Raw genomic sequence first — 26485 nt, 5'->3', positions numbered from 1 at the left:
GAATATGAAAAGATTGGAGTTTTTTCTGTATTTAAAAAAAAAACAGGACGGTTATTTCGAGATGCTGAGGGGAAACAATATTAAAACAAAAAAAAAATTCCCAGTCAATAAATAAAAGCTAACGATACTGAACCAATAGATTAAAATAATATAATTTGGAAGCAGTAAAAAGCAATTATTTGTTGATAAAACAAGGATGTGTGGAGAGTGCCAGCCCCGGAACCGATATCCGGGGAATGAGGAGGATGAGGCAGCGGCCGGGATTGTTATGCTGGCGGACGGGGAGATGGCGCTGTGCCGCGGGAGCGTGGCTCGGAGGTTTTTACTTCTTTTAGCCCAAGAAAACCTGGAGTTCCGGCTCCCGGTGAGTGTGGCGGGCGGGCTCGGGCTCGGGCTCGGGGGGCGGTGACCAGAGCACAGTCTGAGCCCCACATTGGCCGCGGCCGCCAGTTTGCAGATTTCCAGCACCCGCAGTAATGCGCTGCGAGCGGCGCCTCCCGGATAAAGACAAGCGTCCAGTCTGCTCAGAAATGACTGTTTTGTTCTCCCGCCTCCTGTACTGGGATAATTCAGGGGCCCGCAGTCTCTCGGTGTCTGGCCCCACTGGCAGTATGAGCCCTGACAGCTGGACCGGTGGGCACCGGAGGGACTGGAGTGCATCATCACCCCAGGAAATATAATTCGTATTTAATTTGTTAAGTTTCCTTTACAGTCTTTAAGAAGGGGGCACATGCTTATTTCTAAATCGGTTATGGCAATTGCCATCCACCAATACAACTCTTTTTGGGGGAAAAAATGTAGACATTAAATCAAGATCTGCGGGACACTCCAAACATTTTTCAAGGCCCTTTTTTGGGGTTTTGTTTGTATTTTTTTTTTCTTTTGTTTTTTAAAATCACCACCAATACACTAAGAAGAGTGATCTGACAACTTGCAGCAATTTACTCCACTCAGACAGTCACAGCCGGGCAGTCATGTTGTAAAATGTGATGGGCACCGATGACCTGTAGGCTTGTGCCAGTCTGTGCCATTTCTGGTATTTTCTTGTTATGCCTTTTAAAAGATGGAATTGCACCCACCCCCGACAAGGCAAATGTCAGGGGGACAGAGCTGGGTTCCCTGCATCAGGAGTTCCTGCTTTCCTGGCTCTGTCAGGATTTGGCATAGAATCTTGCTGTTACCATGAGTGTAATGAAGCATAGGGGCGGAAGTGGCTCCTATCATCTGGATGAGGGAAGGTCTAGACCAGTGGGAAAAAAAGGTGCAGCAAATTTATATTTAAAAAAAAAATCTTGCTTCGTCCCCTTAGAAGGCAACCCTCCATCCAATGGCAGTCTGGCATCAAATTCTCCAGCTACTTCGATCGATGTTAAGGCTGTCGCACTTCACCATTTTTATCAACAATCTGGATGAAAGCATCGGGGGAACTTTCCACAAGTTTGTGAATGACACGAGAATATGTCGCGTTTTAAGGACCTTGGATGTAAAACAAATAGATTTGTGGTGAATCTAGATGGAATGATGGAATGGGTCGACATCTGGAGACCAATTCACAAGGAGATCTACTAATATAGATAAATGTGCATGATGCATTTGGGTAGGGGGACCTTCAAGCATATGTGCACCATTCAGCATTGGTGCTCAAGGCAGCTGAGTGGGAGGCATATCTGAGGGTATGGTGTATGAGGCGTTGAGGATACATAATCATTGTTGTGAGGCTATTGTGAAAACAAATAGGGTGTTCGGATGTATTTCCAGGACAATTAAACATAAAACGAGAAACACTATCCATTGTTTGTGTGGGGCCTTGATCAGGCCACATAGGATCTTGCAGCATAAAAAGAGGCCATTTGGCCCATCGTGTCTGTGACAGCTCTTTGATAGAGCTGTCCAATTCACTCCTGCACCCTAGCTTTTTCCCTATAACCATGCAAATTAGTTCTCCAAGTACATGTCCAATTGCCTTTTGAAAGTTCCTACGAAATCTGATTCCATCACCCTTTCAGGTAGTGAAATAATTAGTCTGTGTGAAATAATTAGTCCTCATTTCCTCTCCAGCTCTTTTGCCAATTATTTTCAACCAATGACCTCTGGTTATCAACCACTAGTCAGGGAAAATAGTTTCTCCCTACATGGTCTCAAACTATCAAACCCTCTCATAAGTTTGAATACCTCTATTAGGTCTCCCCTTAACTCTCTCTGCTCTAAGGAGAACAATCCTAACTTTTCCAATCTCTCCACCTAACTGAAATCCCTCATCCTTGGTAACAGTTTAGTAAATATCTTTTGCAAGGCCTTGACATCCTTCCTAATGGGTGATACCCAGAATTGAACACAATACTCCACATGAGGCCTAAACAGTGTTTTATAAAGGTTTATATCATAACTCCTTTGCTTTTGTACTTTATTCCTCTATTAATAGAGCCAAGGATCCCATATGCTTTTTTAACAGCCTTCTCAATTTGTCCTCCCATCTTCAAAGATTTGTGTACATACACCCCCAGGTCTCTTGCTTCCTGCACCCCCTTTAACATTGAATCATTTAGTTCATATTGTCTCTCCTCATTCTTTCTACCAAAATGTATCGCTTCACACTTCTCTGCATTAAATTTCATCTGCCATGTATCTGCCCATTTCACCAGTCTATGTCCTCCTGGAGTCTACTACTATCCTCATTGTTTGCTACTTTGCACCTCTTCTTCCCTTTTTTAGATCTCCTTTGTCCTATCTATGTTCAGCTTAGTTCTTTGCTATATTACGAACTTTACAAATGTCATAAGCCTCATTTTTCTGGTCCAGTGAAAGGAATACAATCCATTACCAAGTTGAAGGTCAACACTGGCGAAGTTTCCCACCAGCATTGCTGATTCACCTTGCATTTCATTCAATGATCCTTCTAAGCATGGGACAACCTCACTGCAGCACTCTCTAAATGGTGGACAGACTGTCTGCATTCTTTGCAATTCAAAGCTATTGACATAAAGGTTTGAAACAAGTGTCACCATTTTACTGCTACGTGACTGCGAGTTGATAATTCATTTGACTATTCCCACTTGCCCAGAATGAATGTCGATTATTTTATCACCACATGTATAAAGGATTTTACAAATCTTTAATCCTATTTAATATCTTGTTATTCCTTTGTGCAGTTATGTAGCTATTATTAAGCACAGCTAAAATGCCATGAACAAAAGATATAGGAGGGATATTGCAGCTCAGATCAGAAAGACCTGTGTTGTGACCAAGACAGTGCTTATTAACTAAGTACATCTTTTGATTCAAAAGGGTTTTTGATTCAGCTGTTTCTCAGATATTTTATGTGTGCCATGTAAACCAAATACCTATTTTTTTTTAACAGGAGCTTAAATCCCTGTTTTCTCTTTGTGATGGACAGTTAAACTGTGAAGAAAACTTTGACGAAAAGGTAGGACACAGTATGTCCTCAGTTTGTACTATCAAATACTAACTTAATCATGGGATTCTACAACTGCAGAATATTGAATTTGTTTATAATTGTTATATGAAATCTCAAATTACATTACAGTCTTTGATCCATTCCTTAGTATCTTGTTATTTTCAATAATATGTACACTGATTTGTTTGTGGGATTTTCTGTTTGAGCCATGTATGATTGTGATGGCTGGCTGTGCAAGTAAATGTTTGTACATCAATATTCAGAAAAGAGCCTATTGATATCAACAGAAGGGTATGAGTAATTTTAATGGCTGGTGATGACCAGCATTTTCCACAGTCAGGCCATATTGTTCTGCACCGAGCCTTCCAGGCTAAAATGCCAGCCCTAATTTTTCTATCCATGTGGACTTAATCGTGTTCTCCCAAGTCAGTTTTCACCCTCCACCAGCAAACAAATAAACATTGATTCCACCTTGTTTAATACCAGCGAAATGAGAAACTTAATTTAAGCCAAGATGTAAAATATCTCAGATGCTGAAAATCTGAAATAAAGGCAGACAATGCTGGAAACACTCGGCAGGTTAGGCAGCATCTGTTAAAGAAGGAACACAAGTTAATACTTCAAGTCTTGTGACCCTTCGTGGTGGACATTGAAGTTCTTATCTAGAGTACATTCTTCACTTACAAGTGTTGTTCAACATGGAGGAAAACTGATGGGTTGGGGGTGGGGTACATAACATAACATAAGAAATAGGAGCAGGAGTAGGCCATTTGGCTCCTTGAGCCTGCTCCGCCATTTAATAAGATCATGGCTGATCTGATCTTGGGCTCAGCTCCACTTCCCTGCCCGCTCCCCATAACCCTTTACTCCCTTATCGTTCAAAAATCTGTTTATCTCCATCTTAAATATATTCAATGACCCAGCCTCCACAGCTCTCTGGGGCCGAGAATTCCACAAATTTACGACCCTCAGAAGAAATTCCTCCTCAGCTCAGTTCTAAATGGGTTGACGGTGGATAGGCAATGGCAAACATTTAAAGATCACATGGATGAACTTCAGCAATTGTACATCCCTGTCTGGAGTAAAAATAAAATGGGGAAGGTGGCTTAACCGTGGCTAACAAAGGAAATTAAGGGTACTGTTAAATCCAAGGAAGAGGCATATAAATTGGCCAGAAAAACAGCAAACTGGAGGACTGGGAGAAATTTAGAATTCAGTAGAGGAGGACAAAGGGTTTAATTAAGAGGGGGAAAATAGAGTACTAGAAGAAGCTTGCTGGGAACATAAAAACTTACTGCAAAAGCTTCTATACATATGTGAAGAGAAAAAGATTAGTGAAGACAGTGCAGTCAGAGTCAGATGAATTTATAATGGGGAACAAAGAAATGGCAGACCAATTGAACAAATACTTTGGTTCTGTCTTCACGAAGGAAGACACAAATAACCTTCCGGAAGGAAGTACTAGGCAACTGAGGGTCTAGTGAGCCGGAGGAACTGAAGGATATCCTTATCAGGCGGGAAATAGTGTTCGGGAAATTGATGGGATTGAAGGCCGATAGATCCCCGGCGCCTGATAGTCTGCATCACAGAGCACTTAAGGAAGTAGCCCGAGAAATAGTGGATGCATTGGTGATCATTTTCCAACAGTCTATCAACTCTGGGTCAGTTCCTATGGACTGGAGGGTAGCTAATGTAACACCACTTTTTAAAAAGGGAGGGGGAGAGAGAAAGCAGGTAATTATCGACCGGTTAGCCTGACATCAGTAGTGGGGAAAATATTGGAATCAGTTATTAAGGATGAAATAGCAGCACATTTGGAAAGCAGTGACAGGTTCGGTCCAAGTCAGCATGGATTTATGAAGGGGAAATCATGCTTGACAAATCTTCTGGAATTTTTTGAGGATGTAACTAGTAGAGTGGACAAGGGAGAACCAGTGGATGTGGACTTTCAAAAGGCTTTTGACAAAGTCCCACACAAGAGATTGGTGTGCAAAATCAAAGCACATGGTATTGGGGAAAATATACTGACGTGGATAGAGAACTGGTTGGCAGACAGGAAGCAGAGAGTCGGGAAAAACGGGTCCTTTTCAGAATGGCAGGCAGTGACTAGTGGAGTGCCACAGGGCTCAGTGCTGGGGCCCCAGCACTTTACAATATACATCAATGATTTAGATGAAGGAATTGAGTGTAATATCTCCAAGTTTGCAGATGACACTAAACTGGGTGGCGGTGTGAGCTGCGTGGGGGATGCTGAGAGACTGCAGGGTGACTTGGACAGGTTAGGTGAGTGGGCAAATGCATGGCAGATGCAGTATAATGTGGCTAAATTTGAGGTTATCCACTTTGGGGGCAAAAACGCGAAGACAAAATATCTGAATGGCAGCAGATTAGGAAAGGGGGAGGTGCAACGAGACCTGGGTTTCATGGTTCATCAGTCATTGAAAGTTGGCATGCAGGTACAGCAGGCGGTGAAGAAGGCAAATGGTATGTTGGCCTTCATAGCTAGGGGATTTGAGTATAGGGGCAGGGGGAGTCTTACTGCAGTTGTACAGGGCCTTGGTGAGGCCTCACCTGGAATATTGTGTTCTGTTTTGGTCTCCTAATCTGAGGAAGGACGTTCTTGCTGTTGAGGGAGTGCAGCGAAGGTTCACCAGACTGATTCCTGGGATGGCTGGACTGATATATGAGGACAGACTGGATCAACTGGGCCTTTATACATTGGAGTTCAGAAGGATGAGAGGGGATCTCATGGAAATGTATAAGATTCTGATGGGACGGGACAGGTTAGATGCGGGTAGAATGTTCTTGATATTGGGGAAGTCCAGAACCAGGGGACACAGTCTTAGGATAAGGGGTAGGCCATTTAGGACTGAGGTAAGGAGAAACTTCTTCACTCAGAGAGTTGTTAACCTGTGGAATTCCCTGCCGCAGAGAGTTGTTGAGGCCAGTTCATTGGATATATTCAAGAGGGAGTTCGATATGGTCCTTTACGGCTAAAGGGATCAAGGGGTATGGAGAGAAAGCAGGAAAGTGGTACTGTGGGAATGATCAACCATGATCCTATTGAATGGCGGTGCAGGCTCGAAGGGCCGAATGGCCTACTCCTGCATCTATTTTCTATGTTTCTCTGTTTTTATGACCCCTTATTCTTAAACTATGCCCCCTAGTTTTAGATTCCCCCACGAGTGGAAGCATCCTCTCTGCATCTACCTTGTCGAGCCCCCTCAGTATCTTATATGTTTCAGTAAGACCACCTCTGATTCTTCTAAACTCCAATGAGTATAGGCCCAACCTGGTCAACACGTCAGCTTTCCTTGGCCTTGTTTGACTCATAATTTCATTACCATTTGTCTGTGCCCCCTCCACCATTGTGGGCTGTGCTCTGCAATTCCCTCCTTAAATCCCTCTGCTTCGCCACCTCCCTCTGCTGCTTTTAAGACTCTCTTTAAAACCCACTTCTTTGACCAAGCTTTTGGTCACTCCACCTACTATCTCCTATGCCTCAGTGTCCCATTTTTTCTGTACACCTCTCTGAGGCACCTTGGGACATTATTATATGTTAAAGGTGCAGTACGAATGTTGTTGTTGTGCTTACATGGGATAAAAATGTTCCTGGCATCAAATCCCATGCCACACTGGACCAATAATGAAAAAAATACAGAGATCACAAACCCATGGCTCCTTAGTCCTAGTGTATTTAGAAATGGAGAGGGCTAGGTGTCCCAAGTGTCCCCAGAGGTCTGACGGTGATCTGCAATTCCTACGTTTGAATGTTGGCTCACAAAATTGCAGGGAGTGCAAGGTCTGTTAAAGGGGATATGTAACAAAAAGGATGAGCTGTTTCTGCCTGTGTAACTATTGCCATAATTTATTAGTGCATTTATTTCATGATTCATAAAACACTAGCAGTTTGTGATGGTACCGATATTTGAATTTAGGAATGTTACTGTGTAAGCTTGTGTGTTTATTGAGGCTTTTCTTCCCATTTATCTGCTTCGGGGTTTAATTGCCAGCTCTAATTCCTGATGCAATTTTCACGCCCTTTGCCAAGAAAAACATGTGGGTGTGAAAAGCTTTACTTTAGGAAATATTCGAAGTTTCAAAGCACATATTTGTTGGAGCTGCGATGGACATAAAGGTTCCAATTTTCATAATGTTTAATGACCTCTGACAATTTCCTGGGAGTGAAGTTCCATTTACTGCCAATGCCATTTAATTTTGATTCACATCTACTAATATGCTGGTCTTTTTTTTAAAGCTTCACCAACAGACTTTCTAAGGTCAGCACTGTAGGTGATTTATTGCATTATTATATTTTCCTTTTCAGTCTCCATTCTGGATTCTACACATTCCCTCCGAGGAGATGGCAAAAAGAATCATGAGGCGGACAGTGTGTGCAAAGTAGGTGTTTTATGTAATTGTAATTGATGCACAAGGAGTTGAAGAATAATGGCTGCCTCTCCTAGTTACTTTTATATTGCACCATGAACTATGCTCGTGGTGCCAGCTCTTGATTTGTGGGTCTCGTGTAACTGGCTACAACTCGAGAATAAACTCTGGGATTCATTAAGGCTGGCTGTTGGGCAAACCTGGTTTAAAAATGGGTTGCAGCGTTCTACACGTGTGTCAGGAGACAGAGTCAATAGTATGGGTTTTAGCGGAATATAAAAGTGGCCGCTATTGTAAAAGGCATGGCATCAGCTTTCAGTTAAATGCATCAAGAACAATTTGTGCTTGCAGAAATTCTTTAGTTATTGCAAAGTCCGAATCCAGCTGCCAGCTTTAGTTGCTTTGCATTTGTGAAGTAAATGGAGAAAATAGTTTTTTGTTTGTCTTCCTTTTCCCTTCCTCCATTCTTTTAATTTTTATCATCCAAAAATACATCTACTGCATTCTCTTTATCTGTCAATCAGTCACTTCATCAAAAGCTCTGTTAAATTTATCAAATACATGCTTTTAACGGTGCTTACTAATTTTATCTCAAATTATGGATTCTAAGAATTTCCCACAGCTAACATTAGACTGGTCAATCGTTACCTGGTTTGTCCTCTCTCCATTGAACAAAGGCATTACATTGGCTGCTCTCCTGTCCAGTGTAGAGATATATTTATTTTGTACTCTATTCATCTTCTATTGGAAGATTTCCAACTGAACTATTAATCTGTTTTGTAAATTTTGTGCCCATTTAATTTGGGTCAGATCCTTTTTTTATCTCACTCACTTCTGCCCTTTACCAGTCCAGCACTCTTACCTTTAATGCATTATCCTTTTCTTGCATTGAGCCAAACTATTTCCCCGATGTTCTCAGATGAGTTATTCACCATACTTCATTTCCAAGAACTAAATTAAGCAATGCTTCTTTCTTGTTGGACTAGAAACATACATTCCTGGATCCACTTTTAAAAAGCATTCCCCATTTTGACCACATGTATTACAGTAATCATGGGGATTTTAATGTACATATAGACTGCGCAAACCAAATAGGCAATAATAGCGTAGAGGATGAATTCATGGAATGTGTAAAATATGTTTTTCTAGATCACTATGTTGAGGAACCAACCAGGGAACAGGCTATTCTAGTATTGTGCAATGAGAAAGGGTTAATTAATAACCTTGCAGAAAAGGGGCCTTTAGGGAAGAGTGACTATAATATGATAGAATTTTACATTGAGTTTGAAAGTGATTTAGTTAAATCCAAAACTAGCGTCTTAAATATAAACAAAGGAAACTACGTAGATACGAGGGGCGAGTTGGCTAAGGTAGATTGGGAAACTACATTAATAGGTATGACGGTAGACAAGCAATGGCTAGCATTTAAAGAATTAATACATAATTTACAACAAACATACATTCCTTTAAGGCACAAAAGCCCCACAGGAAAAGTGATCCCAACTGTGGCTAACAAGAGAAGTTAAAGATAGTATTATATCAAAGGAAGATGCTTATAATGTTGGCAAAAAGATCAGTATGCCTGAGGATTGGGAGGATTTTAGAATTCAGCAAAGAAGGACCAAGAAATTGATAAAGAAAGGGAAAAATAGAAAAGCAGATTATTTTTAAATGGTGAGAGATTGGGAAATGTTGGTGTTCAGAGGGACCTGGCTGTCCTTGTACACAAATCATTGAAAGTTAACATACAGGTACAGCAAGCAATTAAGAAATTGGATTTCCAGAAGGCATTCGATAAGGTGCCACATAAAAGGTTACTGCACATGATAAAAGTTCACGGGGTTGTGGGTAATATATTATCGTGGATAGAGGATTGGCTAACTAACAGAAAACAGAGAGTCGAGATAAATGGGTCATTTCCCGGTTGGCAAACAGTAACTAGTGGGGTGCCACAGGGATCGGTGCTGGGGCCTCAACTATTTACATGATTACTATATTAATGATTTGGATGAAGGGACCAAATGTAATGTAGCCAAGTTTGCTGATGATACAAAGATGGGTGGGAGAGCAAATTGTGAGGAGGATGGAAAAAATCTACAAAGGGATATAGAAAGGCTAAATGAGTGGGCAAAAATTTGGCAGATGGAGTATAATGTGGGAAAATGTGAGGTTATCCACTTCGGCAGAAAAAGTAGAAAAGCAAATTATAATTTAAATGGAGAAAAATTGCAAAGTGCTGCAGCACAGAGGGAGCTGGGTGTCCTTGTGCATGAAACACAAAGTTAGTATGCAGGTACAGCAAGTAATCAGGAAGGCAAATGGAATGTTGACCTTTATTGCAAGGGGGATGGAGTGTAAAAGCAGAGAAGTCCTGCTACAACTGTACAGGGTATTGGTGAGGCCACACTTAGAGTACTGCGTACAGTTTTGTTCTCTGTATTTAAAGAAGGACATACTTGCATTGGAGGCTGATTCTGGAGATGAGAGGGTTGACTTATGAAGATAGGTTGAGTAGGTTGGGCCTACACACATTGAAGTTCAGAAGAATGAGAGGTGATTTTTGAAACATGTAAGATAATGAGGGGGCTCGACAAGGTTGGTGCAGAGAGGATATTTCCACTCATAGGAGAAACTAAAACTAAGGGGCATAGTCTCAGAATAAGGGGCTGCCCATTTAACATAGAAACATAGAAAATAGGTGCAGGAGTAGACCATTCGAGCCTGCACCACCATTCAATAAGATCATGGCTGATCATTCCCTCAGTACCCCGTTCCTGCTTTCTCTCCATACCCCTTGATCCCTTTAGCCATAAGGGCCACATCTAACTCCCTCTTGAATATATCCAATGAACTGGCATCAACAACTCTCTGCAGTAGGGAATTCCACTGGTTATCTCCTCATCTCAGTCCTAAATGGCTTACCCTTTATCATTAGACTGTGTCCCCTGGTGCTGGACTTCCCCAACATCGGGAACATTCTTCCTGCATCTTACCTGTCCAGTCCCGTCAGAATCTTATCGGTTTCTATGAGATCCCCTCTCATCCTTCTTATCTCCAGCGAATAAAGGCCCAGTTGATCCAGTCTCTCCTTATATGTCAGTCCCGCCATCCCGGGAATCAGTCTGGTGAACCTTCGCTGCACTCCCTCAATAGCAAGAACATCCTTCCTCAGATTAGGAGACCAAAACTGAACACAATATTCAGGCGCGGCCTCACCAAGGCCGTGCATAACTGCAGGAAGACCTCCCTGCTCCTATACTCAAATCCCCTAGCTATGAAGGCCAACATACCATTTGCCGCCTTCACCACATGCTGTACCTGCATGCCAACCTTCTGATGTACCATGACACCCAGGTCTCGTTGCATCCCCCCCCCTTTCCTAATCTGCCGCCATTCAGATAATCTGCCGTAGTGTTTTTGCCCCCAAAGTGGATAACCTCACATTTATCCACATTATACTGCATCTGCCATGCATTTGCCCACTCACCTAACCTGTCCAAGTCACCCTGCAGCCTTTTAGCGTCCTCCTCACAGCTCACACCGCCACCCAGTTTAGTGTCATCTGCAAACTTGGAGATATTATACTCAATTCCTTTGTCTAAATCATAAATGTATATTGTAAAGAGCTGGGGTCCCAGCACTGAGCCCTGTGGAACTCCACTAGTCATTGCTTGCCATTCTGAAAAGGACCCATTTATCCGAACTCTCTGTTTCCTGTCTGCCAACCAGTTCTCTATCCACGTCAGTACATTACCCCCAATACCATGTGCTTTGATTTTGCACACCAATCTCTTGTCTGGGACCTTGTCAAAAGACTTTTGAAAGTCCAAATACACCATATCCACTGGTTCTCCTTGTCCATTCTACTAGTTACATCCTCAAAAAAATTCCAGAAGATTTGTCAAGCATGATTTCCCTTTCATAAATCCATGCTGACTTGTACTGATCCTGTCACTGCTTTCCAAATGTGCTGCTGTTTCATCTTTAATAATTGATTCCAACATTTTCCCCGCTACTGATGTCAGGCTAACCGGTTTATAATTACCTGTTTTCTCTCTCCCTCCTTTTTTAAACAGTGGTGTTACATTAGCTACTCTCCGGTCCATAGGAACTGATCCAGAGTCGATAGACTGTTGGAAAATGATCACCAATGCATCCACTATTTCTATGGCCACTTCCTTAAGTACTCTGGGATGCAGACTATCAGGCCCCGGGGATTTATTGGCCTTCAATCCCATCAATTTCCCTAACACAATTTCCCGATTTATAAGGACATCCTTCAGTTCCTCTTTCTCATTAGACCCTCGGTCCTCTAGTATTTCGTGAAAACAGAACTAGAGTATTTGTTTAACTGGTCCGCCATTTCTTTGTTCCCCATTATAAATTCACCTGAATCTGACTGCAAGGGACCTATTAACATTTTTCTCTTCACATATGTATAGAAGCTTTTGCTGTCAGTTTTTATGTTCCCAGCAAGCTTCCTCTCATACTCTATTTTCCCTCTCCAAATTAAACCCTTTGTCCTGCTCTAATGTATTACAAAATTCTCCCAGTCCTCAGGTTTGCTGGTCAATTTATATGCCTCTTCCTTGAATTTAACACTATCCTTAATTTCCCTTGTTAGTCGCGGTTGAGCCACCTTCCCCGTTTTATTTTTACTCGAGACAGGGATGTACAATTGTTGAAGTTCATCCATGTGATCTTTAAATGTTTGCCATTGCCTATCCACCGTCAACCCTCTAAGTATCATTTGTCAGTCTATTCTAGTCAATTCACGTCTCATACCATCGAAGTTACCTTTCCCCAAGTTCAGGACCCTAGTCTCTGAATTAACTGTGTCACTCTGCATCTTAATAAAGAATTCTACCATATTATGGTCACTCTTCCCCAAGGGGCCTCGCACAACAAGATTGTTAATTAGTCCTTTCTCATTACACATCACCCAGTCTAGGATGGCCAGCCCTCTAGTTGATTCCTCGACATATTGGTCTAGAAACCCATCCCTAATACACTCCAGGAAATCCTCCTCCACTGCATTGCTACCTGTTTGGTTAGCCCAGTCAATATGTAGATTAAAGTCGCCCATGATAACTGCTTTACCTTTATTGCATGCATCCCTAATTTCTTGTTTGATGGTGGCCCCATCCTCATTACTACTGTTTGGTGGTCTGTACACAACTAGTGTTTTCTGCCCTTTGGTATGCCATAGCTCCACCCATACAGATTCCACATCATCCAAGCTAATGTCCTTCCTTACTATTGCATTAATTTCCTCTTTAACCAGCAATGCCACCCCACTTCCTTTTCCTTTCTGTCTATCCTTCCTAAATGTTGAATACCCCTGGATGTTGAGTTCCCAGCCTTGGTCACCCTGGAGCCATGTCTCCATGATGGCAATTACATCATACCCGTTAACTGCTATCTGCACAGTTAATTCGTCCACGTTATTCCGAATAGTCCTTGCATTGAGGCACAGAGCCTTCAGGCTTGTCTTTTTAACACCCTTTTGCCCCTTTAGGATTTTGCTGTAATGTGACCTTTTTGCTTTTTGCCTTGGGTTTCTCTGCCCTCCAATTTTACTTTTCTTCTTTCTATCTTTTGCTTCTGTCCCCCTTCTACTTTCCTCTGTCTCATAGAAACATAGAAAATAGGTGCAGGAGTAGGCCATTCGGCCCTTCGAGCCTGCACCGCCATTCAATGAGTTCATGGCTGAACATGCAACTTCAGTACCCCATTCCTGCTTTCTCACCATACCCCTTGATCCCCCTAGTAGAAAGGACTATATCTAACTCCTTTTTGAATATATTTAGTGAATTGGCCTCAACAAATTTCTGTGGTAGAGAATTCCACAGGTTCGCCACTCTCTGGGTGAAGAAGTTTCTCCTCATCTCGGTCCTAAATGGCTTACCCCTTATCCTTAGACTGTGACCCCTGGTTCTGGACTTCCCCAACATTGGGAACATTCTTCCTGCATCTAACCTGTCTAAACCTGTCAGAATTTTAAACGTTTCTATGAGATCCCCTCTCATTCTTCTGAACTCCAGTGAATACAAGCCCAGTTGACCCAGTCTTTCTTGATATATCAGTCCCGCCATCCCGGGAATCAGTCTGGTGAACCTTCACTGCACTCCCTCAATAGCAAGAATGTCCTTCCTCAAGTTAGGAGACCAAAACTGTACACAATACTCCAGGTGTGGCCTCACCAAGGCCCTGTACAACTGTAGTAACACCTCCCTGCCCCTGTACTCAAATCCCCTCGCTATGAAAGCCAACATGCCATTTGCTTTCTTAACCGCCTGCTGTACCTGCATGCCAACCTTCAATGACCGATGTACCATGACACCCAGGCCTCGTTGCACCTCCCCTTTTCCTAATCTGTCACCATTCAGATAATAGTCTGTGTCTCTGTTTTTTACCACCAAAGTGGATAAGCTCACATTTATCCACATTATCCTTCATCTGCCATGCATTTGCCCACTCACCTAACTTATCCAAGTCACTCTGCAGCCTCATAGCATCCTCCTCGCAGCTCACACTGCCACCCAACTTAGTGTCATCCGCAAATTTGGAGATACTACATTTAATCCCCTCGTCTAAATCATTAATGTACAATGTAAACAGCTGGGGCCCCAGCACAGAACCTTGCGGTACCCCACTAGTCACTGCCTGCCATTCTGAAAAGTACCCATTTACTCTTACTCTTTGCTTTAATCCACGTCAGCACTCTACCCCCAATCCCATGCGCTTTAACTTTGCACATTAATCTCTTGTGTGGGACCTTGTCGAAAGCCTTCTGAAAGTCCAAATACACCACAGGAAAAAGAGTGGAAGAGCGATAGTGATGGGGATTCAATTGTAAGGGGAATAGATAGGTGTTTCTGCGGCCGCAGCCGAGACTCCAGGATGGTATGTTGCCTCCCTGGTGCAAGGGTCAAGGATGTCTCGGAGCGGGTGCAGGACATTCTGAAAAGGGAGGGTGAACAGCCAGTTGTCGTGGTGCATATAGGTACCAACGATATAGGTAAAAAACGGGATGAGATCCTACGAGACAAATTTAGGGAGCTAGGAGTTAAATTTAAAAAGTAGGACCCCAAAAGTAATAATCTCAGGATTGCTACCAGTGCCACGTGCTAGTCAGAGTAGGAATCGCAGGATAGCTCAGATGAATACGTGGCTTGAGCAGTGGTGCAGAGGGGAGGGATTCAAATTCCTGGGACATTGGAACCGGTTCTGGGGGAGGTGGGACCAGTACAAACTGGACGGTCTGCACCTGGGCAGGACCGGAACTAATGTCCAAGGGGGAGTGTTTGCTAGTGCTGTTTGGGAGGAGTTAAACTAATATGGCAGGGGGATGGGAACCTATGCAGGGAGACAGAGGGGAATAAAATGGAGACAGAAGCAAAAGATAGAAAGGAGAATAGTAAAAGTGGAGGGCAGAGAAACCCAAGGCAAAAAACAAAAAGCCACTTTACAGCAGAATTCTAAAAGGTCAAAGTGTGTTTAAAAAGACAAGCCTGAAGGCTCTGTCCCTCAATGCTAGGTGTATTCGGAATAAGGTGGACTAATTAACTGTGCAGATAGCAGTTAACGGGTATGATGTCATTGGCATCACGGAGACATGGCTCCAGGATGACCAAGGCTGGGAACTCAACATCCAGGGGTATTCAGCATTTAGGAAGGATAGATAGAAAATAAAAGGAGGCGGGGTGGCATTGCTGCTTAAAGAAGAAATTAATGCAATTGTAAGGAAGGACATTAGCTTGGATGATGTGGAATCGGTATGGGTGGAGCTACGAAATACCAAAGGGCAGAAAACACTAGTGGGAGTTGTGTACAGGCCACCACATAGCAGTAGTGAGGTTGGGGACAGCATCAAACAACAAATAAGGTATGTGTGCAATAAAGGTACAGCAGTAATCATGGGTGACTTTAATCTACATATTGATTAGGCTAACCCAACTGGTAGCAATGCAGTGGAGGAGGATTTCCTGGAGTGTATTAGGGATGGATTTCTAGACCAATATTTCGAGGAACCAACCAGAGAGCTGGCCATCCTAGACTGGGTGATGTGTAATGAGAAGGGACTAATTAGCAATCTTCTTGTGCGAGACCCCTTGGGGAAGAGTGACCATAATATGGTAGAATTCTTTATTAAAATGGAGAGTGACAAAGTTAATTCAGAAACTAGGGTCCTGAACTTGGGGAAAGGTAACTTCGATGGTATGAGACGTGAATTGGCTAGAATAGACTGACAAATGATACTTAGAGGGTTGACGGTGGATAGGCAATGGCAAACCTTTAAAGATCATATGGACGAACTTCAACACTTGTACATTCCTGTCTGGAGTAAAAATAAAACGGGGAAGGTGGCTTAACCGTGGCTAACAAGGGAAATTAAGGATAGTGTTAAATCCAAGGAAGAGGCATACAAATTTGCCAGAAAAAGTAGCAAACTGGAGGACTGGGATAAATTTAGAATACAGCAAAGGAGGACAAAAGATTAGTGAAGACCAGCGTTGGTCCCTTGCAGTCGGATTCGGGTGAATATATAATGGGGAACAAAGAAATGGCAGACCAATTGAACAAGTACTTTGGTTCTGTCTTCACAAAGGAAGACACAAATTACCTTCCCGATGTACTAGGGGTCCGAAGGACTAGTGAGAAGGAGGAACTGAAGGATATCCTTATTAGGCGGGAAATTGTGTTAGGGAAATTGACAGGGTTGAAGGCCGATAAATCCCCAGGGCCTGATAGTCCACATCCCAGAGTACTTAAGGAAGTGGCCCTAGAAATAGTGGATGCATTGGTGCTAATTTTCCAACAGTCTATCGATTCTGGATCAGTTCCTTTGGACTGGAGGGTTGCAAATGTAACACCAATTTTTAAAAAAGGAGGGAGAGAGAAAATGGGTAATTACAGACCAGTTAGCCTGACATCGGTGGTGGGGAAAATGTTGGAATCGATCCTTAAGGATGAAATAGCAGTGCATTTGGAGAGCAGTGATAGGATTGGTCCAAGTCAGCATGGATTTATGAAAGAGAAATCATGCTTGACAAATTTTCTGGAATTTTTTGAGGATGTAACTAGTAGGGTGGACAAGGCAGAACCAGTGGATGTGGCGTATTTGGACTTTCAAAAGGCTTTTGACAAGGTCCCACACAAGAGATTAGTGTGCAAAATCAAAGCACATGGTATTGGGGGTAATGTACTGACTCGTTGGCAGACAGGAAGCAGAGAGTCGGGATTAACGGGTCCTTTTCAGAATGGCAGGCAGTGACTAGTGGAGTGCCGCAGGGCTCAGTGCTGGGACCCCAGCTCTTTACAATATATATTAATGATTTAGATGATGGAATTGAGTGCAATATCTCCAAGTTTGCAAATGACACTAAACTTGGTGGCGGTGTGATCTGTGAGGAGGACACTAAGAGGCTGCAGGGGGACTTGGACAGGTTAGGCGAGTGGGCAAATATATGGCAGATGCAGTACAATGTGGACAAATGTGAGGTTATCCACTTTGGGGGCAAAAACATATTACCTGAATGGCGGAAGATTTGGAAAAGGGGAGGTGCAACGAGACCTGGGTGTCATGGTTCATCAGTCATTGAAAGTTGACATGCAGGTACAGCAGGCGGTGAAGAAGGCTAATGGTATGTTGGCCTTCATAGCAAGGGGATTTGAGTATAGGAGCAGGGAAGTCTTACTGCAGTTGTACAGGGCCTTGGTGAGGCCCCACCTGGAATATTGTATTCAGTTTTGTTCTCCTAATCTGAGGAAGGACGTTCTGGCTATTGAGGAAGTGCAGCGAAGGTTCACCAGACTGCTTCCAGGGATGGCTGGGCTGTCATATGAGGAGAGACTGGATCAATTGGGCCTTTATTCACTGGAGTTTAGAAGGATGAGAGGGGATCTCATAGAAACATATAAGATTCTGACTGGACTAGACAGGCTAGATGCGGGAAGAATGTTCCCGATGTTGGGGAAGTCCAGAACCAGGGGACACAGTCTTAGGTTAAGGGGCAGGCCGTTTAGAACTGAGAGGAAGAGAAACTTCTTCACTCAGAGAGTTGTTAACCTGTGGAATTCCCTGCCACAGAGTTGTTGATGCCAGTTCATTGGATATATTCAAGAGGGAGTTAGATATGGCACTTACGGTTAAGGGGATCAAGGAATATGGAGAGAAAGTAGGAAAGGGGTACTGAAGGAATGATCAGCCATGATCTTATTGAATGGTGGTGCAGGCTTGAAGGGCCGAATGGCCTACTCCTGCACCTAATTTCTATGTTTCTATGTTTCTACATCAACTGGTTTTCCCTTGTCCACTCTACTGGAAACATCCTCAAAAAATTCCACAAGATTTGTCGAGCATGATTTCCCTTTCACAAATCCATGCTGACTTGGACCTATCATGTTACCTCTTTCCAAATGCGCTGCTATGACATCCTTAATAATTGATTCCATCATTTTACCCACTACTGATGTCAGGCTGACCGGTCTATAATTCCCTGTTTTCTCTCTCCCTCCTTTTTTAAAAAGTGGGGTTACATTAGCTACCCTCCACTCCATAGGAACTGATCCAGAGTCTATGGAATGTTGGAAAATCACTGTCAATGCATCCGCTATTTCCAAGGCTACCTCCTTAAGTACTCTGGGATGCAGACCATCAGGCCCTGGGGATTTATCGGCCTTCAATCCCATCAATTTCCCCAACACAATTTCCCGACTAATAAGGATTTCCCTCAGTTCCTCCTTCTTACCTAACCCTCTGACTCCTTTTATATCCGGAAGGTTGTTTGTGTCCTCCTTGGTGAATACCGAACCAAAGTACTTGTTCAATTGGTCTGCCATTTCTTTGTTCCCCGTTATGACTTCCCCTGATTCTGACTGCAGGGGACCTACGTTTGTCTTTACTAACCTTTTTCTCTTTACATATCTATAGAAGCTTTTGCAGTCCGTTTTAAAGTTCCCTGCAAGCTTCCTCTCGTACTCTATTTTCCCTGCCCTAATCAAACCGTTTGTCCTCCTCTGCTGAGTTCTGGCCAATTTGTATGCCACTTCCTTGGCTTTAATACTATCCCTGATTTCCCTTAATAGCCACGGTTGAGCCACCTTCCCTTTTTTATTTTTACGCCAGACAGAGATGTACAATTGTTGTAGTTCATCCATGCGGTCTCTAAATGTCTGCCATTGCCCATCCACAGTCAACCCCTTAAGTATCATTCGCCAATCTATCTTAGCCAATTCACGCCTCATACCTTCAAAGTTACCCTTCTTTAAGTTCTGGACCATGGTCTCTGAATTAACTGTTTCATTCTCCATCCTAATGTAGAATTCCACCATATTATGGTCACTCTTTCCCAAGGGGCTTCGCACAATGAGATTGCTACTTAATCCCCTCTCATTACACAACACCCAGTCTAAGATGGCCTCCCCCCTAGTTGGTTCCTCGACATATTGGTCTCTCAAATCTTCCCTTATGCACTCCAGGAAATCCTCCTCCACTGTATTGCTTCCAGTTTGGTTAGCCCAATCTATATGCATATTAAAGTCACCCATGATAACTGCTGCACCTTTATTGCATGCACCCCTAATTTCCTGTTTGATGCCCTCCCCAACATCACTACTACTGTTTGGAGGTCTGTACACAACTCCTACTAACGTTTTTTGCCCTTTGGTGTTCTGCAGCTCTACCCATATAGATTCCACATCATCCAAGCTAATGTCCTTCCTAACTATTGCATTAATCTCCTCTTTAACCAGCAATGCTACCCCACCTCCTTTTCCTTTTATTCTATCCTTCCTAAATATCGAATACCCTTGGATGTTGAGTTCCCAGCCCTGATCATCCTGGAGCCACGACTCTGTAATCCCAATCACATCATATCTGTTAACATCTATTTGCACAGTTAATTCATCCACCTTATTACAGATACTCCTTGCATTAAGACACAAAGCCCTCAGGCTTGTTCTTTTTAACAGCCTTTGTCCTTTTTAGAATTATGATGTAGTGTGGCCCTTTTTGTTTCTTGCCTTTGTTTACTCGGCCTTCCATGATTGCTTTTTACCTTTCTACCATCTGTTTCTGATTCCATATTACTTCGCCCTGTCTCGTTGCATAGGTTCCCATCCCCCTGCCATATTAGTTTAAACACTCCCGAACTGCATTCGCAAATGTTACCCCCAGGACATCAGTTCCAGTCCTGCCCAAGTGCAGACTGTCCCTTTTGTACAGGTCCCACTTCCCCCAGAACTGGATCCAATTTCCCAGGAATTTGAATCCTTCCCTCTTGCACCACTGCTCAAGCCACGTATTTATTCTAACTATCCTGCTCCCTCTACCCTGATTAGCCCGTGGCACTGGTAGCAATCCAGAAATGACTACCTTTTGAGGTCCTACTTTTTAATTTAACTCCTAGCTCCCTAAATTCAGCTTGTAGGACCTCTTCCCGCTTCTTACCTATATCATTGGTACCTACATGTACCACGACAACTGGCTGTTCACCCTCCCTCTCCAGAATGCTCTGCAGCCTCTCCGAGACATCCCTGACATACCATCCTGGAGTCTCGGTTGAGGCTGCAGAAACTCCTATCTATTCCCCTATCACTAAAGCTCTCCCACTCCTTTGTCCCGCCCTTCTGTGCGGCAGAGCCACTCATGGTGCCATGAATCTGGCTGCTGGTGCCTTCCCCTGGTAAGTCATCTCCCCCAACAGGTATCCAAAACGGTATATCTGTTTTGGAGGGAGATGACCGCAGGGGACTCCTGCACTACCTTCCTGCTCTTGCCTTGTCTCTTGGTCACCCATTCACTATCTGTCCTAACCCTTACCTGCAGTGTGACCAACTCACTAAATGTGCTATCCACAACATTCTCAGCATCGCGCATGCTCCAGAGTGAGCCCATCCGCAGCTCTAGTGCCGTCATGCGGTCTGTCAGGAGTTGCAACTGGACACACTTCCCACACACATAGTAATCAGAGACACTGGAAGTGTCCCTGACTTCCCACATAGCACAGGACGAGCATGACATGGGTCCGAGCTTTCCTGCCATGACTTAACCCTTAAATTAATTTACTTACTAAAATTTACTTAAACACCAAACAGCTACTTAATAGTTCACTGCCAATTAAACCAATCTAAAAGTCAGTCTAAAAGAGAGTTATACTTACCAGTCGAACCACTTACCAGCTTGGCTGTGATGTCGCCTCCCTCGATTTCGCACCCCTCTATCTTTGTCTGCAGCTGGTTGGGCTGGTCTCTGGGCCTCCGTCTCCTACTCTCGCACTCCTTATCAGTTGCTCTAGTGTCAGCATTGGTAGGAAAAACAAGACAAAACATAGGTTCCCATCCCCCTGCCTTATTAGTTTAACCTTTCCCCAACAGCACGAGCAAACACTCCCCCTCGGACATTGGTTTCGGTCCTGCCCAGGTGCAGATCTTCCGGTTTGTCCTGGTCCCACCTCCTCCAGAACCGGTTCCAATGTCCAAGGAATTTGAATCCCTCCCTTCTGCACCACTCCTCAAGCCACGTATTCATCTGAGCTATCCTGCGATTCCTACTCTGACTAGCACGTGGCACTGGTAGCAATCCTGAGATTACTACTTTTGAAGTCCTACTTTTTAAATTTAGCTCCTAGCTCCCTAAATTCATCTTGTAGGACCTCATCCCATTTTTTACCTATATCGTTGGTACCTATATGCACCACGACAACTGGCTGTTTACCCTCCCCCTTCAAAATGTCCTGCACCCGCTCCGAGATATCCTTGGCCCTTACACCAGGGAGGCAACATACCATCCTGGAGTCTCGATTGTGGCCGCAGAAACGTCTATCTATTCGCCTTACAACAGAATCCCCTATCACTATCGCTCTCCCACTCTTTTTCCTGCCCTCCTGTGCAGCAGAGCCACCCATGGTGCCATGGACTTGGCTGCTGCTACCCTCCCCTGATAAGTCATCCCCCTCAACAGTATCCAAAGCGGTGTATCTGTTTTGCAGGGGGATGACTGCAGGAGACCCCTGCACTACCTTCCTTCCACTGCTCTTCCTGTTGGTCACCCATCCCCTATCTGGCTGTGTAACCTTCACCTGTGGTAAGACCAACTCAATAAACGTGCTATTCACATTATTCTTAGCATCATGGATGCTCCAGGGTGAATCCACCCGCAGCTCCAGTGCAGCAATGCGGTCTGTCAGGAGCTGCATCCGGATACTTCCCGCATATGTAGTCCTCAGGGCCACTGGAAGCGTCCCTGACCTCCAACATAGTACAGGAGGAGCATAACACGTGCCCGAGCTCTCCTGCCATGATTTAACCCCTAGATTAACTTAATTTGGCGACAATAATGCTAAAGGTTACTTACTAATAAAGAAAAAGAAAATCTACTCACCAATCACTTACCCCCTTGGCTGTGACGTCACCGTTCGATTTCTTTCTACTTTTTTGCCTTTTCTCCCTGCTGCAGCTGCACCGGTAGGCCTCTCCGACTCACCACGCTGATTCCCCGACTCCCTGCTGGCCTTTTATAGGCCTCACCAATGCTGCTCCGCCTCTCCGACCACCACGCTGGTCCCCGGACTCCCCGCTGGCCTTTTATAGGCCTCACCAATGCTTCTCCGACTCACCACGCTGGTCCCCGGACTCCCAGCTGGCCTTTTATAGGCCTCACCAACGCTGCTCCGTCTCTCTGACTCACCACTCCCGCTCCCCATAACCCTTTATTCCATTATTACTGAGATGAGGAAGAATTTCTTCTGCGGGTTGTAAATCTATGGAATTCTCTGCCCCAGAGAGCTGTGGAGGCTGGGTCATTGAATATATTTAGGGCGGAGATAGACAGATTTTTGAGCAATAAGGGAATAAAGTGTTATGGGGAACGGGCAGGGAAGTGGAGATGAGTTCATGATCAGATCAGCCATGATCTTATTAAATGGCGGAGCAGGCTTGAGGGGCCAAATGGCCTCCTACTGCTCCTATTTCTTATGTATGTTTGCCTTTATTACAAGAGGATTTGATAATTGTAAAGACATCTTATTGCTATTATATAGGGCCCTAGTGAGACCGCACTTGGAGTACTGTGTACAGTTTTGGTCTCCTTACCTAAAGATGGATAAGCTTGCCATCATCATCATCATAGGCAGTCCCTCAGGGTCGAGGATGACTTGCTTCCACATTAAAAATGAGTTCTCAGGAGACTGAAGAGTCCAATACGTGACCTACAGTCTCTTAGGGCAGACGATGGTTGAAGGAACGGGTAGTTGGGGGTGCCTCGGTTGCCACGTGCTCCTTCTGCTGTCGACATTTGGCTTCAGCTTGCTCTCGGTGAAGAGACCCGAGTTGTTCAGCGCCCTCCCAGATGCTTTTCCTCCATTTTGGGCGGTCTTGGGCCAGGGATTCCCAGGTGTCGGTCGGGATGTTACATTTTTTCAAGCTTTAAGGATGTCCTTAAAGCAATTCCTCTGCCCACCTAGGGCTCGCCTGCCATGTTGGAGCTCCGAATAGAGCATTTGTTTTGGGAGTCTCGTGTCAGGCATGCGGGCGATGTGGCCCGCCCAGCGGAGCTGATCGAGCATGGTCAGTTCTTCGATGCTGGGAATGTTGGCCTGAGCGAGGACACTGATGTTGGTGCGCCTGTCCTGCCAGTGGATTTGCAGGATCTTGCGGAGGCAGCGTTGGTGGTACTTCTCTAGAGTTTTGAGGTGCCTGCTGTACATAGTCCATGGGGCCGAAATTCATCACTCACTGCCCACTGCTGCCGACATTCATCCTGAAGATCCACCCAGTCCCACTTTCGGGGTGGCCTGGAGCGGGCGGGAGTTGAGAGACGCCGGGAACCGTCAGCGGACGGCCGAGTGGCGCAACTGAGCTCCCGCCCACCGAGCTCCCAGATTCCCTTGGGCAGGAGTCAGCAGGACACGGCCACAGAACGGGGGCGGACCGCTGGCTAGAGGCTGGTCTATCCCCGACGGTGAGTATGAAGAACCTGAAAAAAAGGTAAGTGAACATTTTAATACTTTTTTTTTCAACAGCGACTTACTTGGATAGGGTCCCCTGAAGGTCTTTGGATACTTTTTTTCTTTCTTACTGTTTTTTTTCCAGCTCTTCGACCCTCCATCCTCGGTGGCACTTGGGCGGCAAGCGCCTCTGCCGTCGAGGATGAGCCATCCCTCCCACTGCCGCCCAGATTGGCGATGTACATCATCCATTTGCCACCCGCCGACCTTCGAGGGACCTCGGCCATGAATATCCCGCCCAAAATGCTGACCGGTACCTCGGTGGCACTTTGGGCAGCACTTGGGTGGGGGGAGGCCTTGATGAAAATTGGCCCCCATGTCTCTGAGCCATATAGGAGGGCGGGTATCACCACTGCTCTGTAGACCATAAGCTTGGTGCCGGGTTTGAGATCCTGGTCTTCAAACACACACTCAGGTGACCGAAGGCTGCACTGGCACACTGAGGGTGGTGTTGGTCCTCATCGTCAATGTCTGCCCTTGTTGACATGCTCCCGAGGTATGGAAAATGGTCCACATCCCGGGGGGCAGTGCTGTGTGGCGGGAGCAGGTTGGTGGAGGATCTTTGTCTTACGGATGTTTAATGTAAGGCCCATGCTCTCGTACACCTCAGTGAAGGTGTTGATGATGGCTTGGAGTTCGGTCTCCAAGTGTGCGCCGCCTGCATACTGTAATTCAGTGACGGAGAATGGGACGACCTTGGATCTGACCTGGAGGCGGCAGAGGTTGAACAGATTCCCGTTGTCCTGTAATTTAGCTCCACTCCAGCGGGGAGCTTGCTGAGGGTGAGATGGAGCATTGCAGCAAGGAAGATCGAGAAGAGCAATGGTGCGATGACACAGCCTTGCTTGAGCCCAGTCCAAGCGTGGAATTGATCTGTGGTGGTTCGTTGGTCAGAATCACAGCTTGCATGTCATCGTGGAGCAGGTGAAGGATGGTGACAAAACTTTTGAGGGCAGCCGAATCTAAGGAGGACGCTCCATAATCCCTCACAGTTGGCCGTGTCAAAGGCTTCTCTTATATCTGCCGCGCGGTGAAGATCATGTCCATTGTGCCCCTTAGTGAGCGGAATCCGCATTACGACTCTGGGAGGAGCTCTTCAGCCACAGGGAGAAGGCGATTCAAGAGGATTCTTGCGATGACTTTCCCGGTGGTCGACAGCAGGGAGATTCCTCTGTAGTTACCGCAGTCGGACTTGTCACCTTTCTTGAAGCTGGCCACGATTACAGCGTCGCTGAGATCTCCTGGCATGATCTCCTCCTTCCAGATAAGAGAGATGAGGTCATGAATCCGCGCCAGTAGTGCTTTGCCATGTTTTAGTGCTTTGGCGGGGATTCTATCTGCTCCTGATGACTTCTTGTTCTTCAGTTGTCGGATGGCCTTTTCAACCTCGTGCCGGGCTGGGGTTGTGCTGAGATGGTGGTGGGTAGCATGCTGCGGGATGGAGGGAGTGCAACAAAGGTTCACCAGACTGATTCCTGGGATTGTCCTATGAGAAGAGCTTGAGCAGACTAGGCCTATATTCTCTAGAGTTTAGAAGAATATCACAATGAAACATAAAAATTCTTAGAGGGCTAGACAGGGTAGATGCAAGGAGGATGTTTCCTCTGCCTGGGGAGTCTAGAACCAATCTCGGAATAAGGGGTCGGCCATTTAGGACTGAGATGAGGAGAAACTTCTTCACTCAGAGGGTGGTGAATCTTTGGAATGTTCTACCCCAGAAGGCTTTGGAGGCTTAAGGCTAGATTTTCCATTATTTTTGCATGCATACCGTTCACTTACACCTCATTTCAGTATTAAAATGGACGTTAACGCCCATATATCGCCCATTTAGGCACAAAATGGAAACTGACGCCCATTTCTCGGACACTTATCGCCGAGCGTTACTTTCGGTATGTACGTAATGCCGAGAAAAAATAATACTGCCCGCCCACTTTTTTTGGGCGGAATCATCAGAATGGGCGAACTCCACGCCCATAATATCGCCCAGCATCACTTTCGGCACCTAGCACACATCTCGCTCGCCGAAATAAACGCTCTGAAAAAGTTGAACTGATCTGAACTAATCACAGCGGTGTGGACGCTTCATTGAAAAGGCTGCTTCAACTTCGGGGGAGTTGGGATGTACTCTGGAGTTCTTCTCAGGTGATGTGACCATCTGAACAGACAGCTTATCATACTGTGGATGATTGGATTTTATTGTGGGTGTCTTAGTGGCAAAAAATTATTGCTTGTGAACAATCGGCATTATACTTTTATTGGAATGGGGCCAGCCATTTCTCAGCCTGCATCGATTACAACGCAGATGCTGCAGAATGCCAATAGCATAATATCTAATATGCCCAATCTAAGACGTGCCAGACTGATGAGGAGGACCAGACCATACACCCACCGCACTTAAAGGGACAAACGGTCTTACCTCGACTTATCCGAGAACACCTGCCTTCGGAGACTGCGATTCCACAAAGTGGTTATCAGTGAGATATGCCAGCTCATCAGGACAGATCTGCAGCCTGTCAGCACCTTCAGGACATCATTGTCCATCGAGGTCAAGGTCACCGCGGCACTGTCGTTCTACGCGTCGGGCTCCTTTCAGGCCTCTGCGGTCGACATTTGCGCTATATCTCAGCATGCCACACATTGCTGCATTAGACAGGTCACTGAAGCCCTGTAC

The 26485-nt window shown here is 44.9% G+C and overlaps 1 protein-coding gene across 2 annotated transcripts in view; it reads left to right on the top strand.

The window, feature by feature from the left end:
- Nucleotides 1-247: 247 nt before the first annotated feature.
- trmt11 (tRNA methyltransferase 11 homolog) overlaps nucleotides 248-26485 on the top strand; it is a 137256-nt gene continuing 111018 nt past the window's right edge. For both annotated transcript variants that reach the window (XM_070885274.1, XM_070885275.1), the window contains exons 1-3: nucleotides 248-364; nucleotides 3359-3424; nucleotides 7743-7816. In XM_070885274.1, coding sequence (XP_070741375.1) covers nucleotides 269-364; nucleotides 3359-3424; nucleotides 7743-7816 — 236 coding nt within the window. In that variant the 5' untranslated portion in view covers nucleotides 248-268. The remainder of the gene's footprint in view (nucleotides 365-3358; nucleotides 3425-7742; nucleotides 7817-26485) is intronic.

This window comes from Pristiophorus japonicus, chromosome 7 (genome assembly GCF_044704955.1).
Source record: "Pristiophorus japonicus isolate sPriJap1 chromosome 7, sPriJap1.hap1, whole genome shotgun sequence".
NCBI classification, from domain to species: domain Eukaryota; kingdom Metazoa; phylum Chordata; class Chondrichthyes; family Pristiophoridae; genus Pristiophorus; species Pristiophorus japonicus.
Note: the sequence above shows the minus strand (reverse complement) of the source record. Positions and strands in the feature narration are given on the sequence as shown.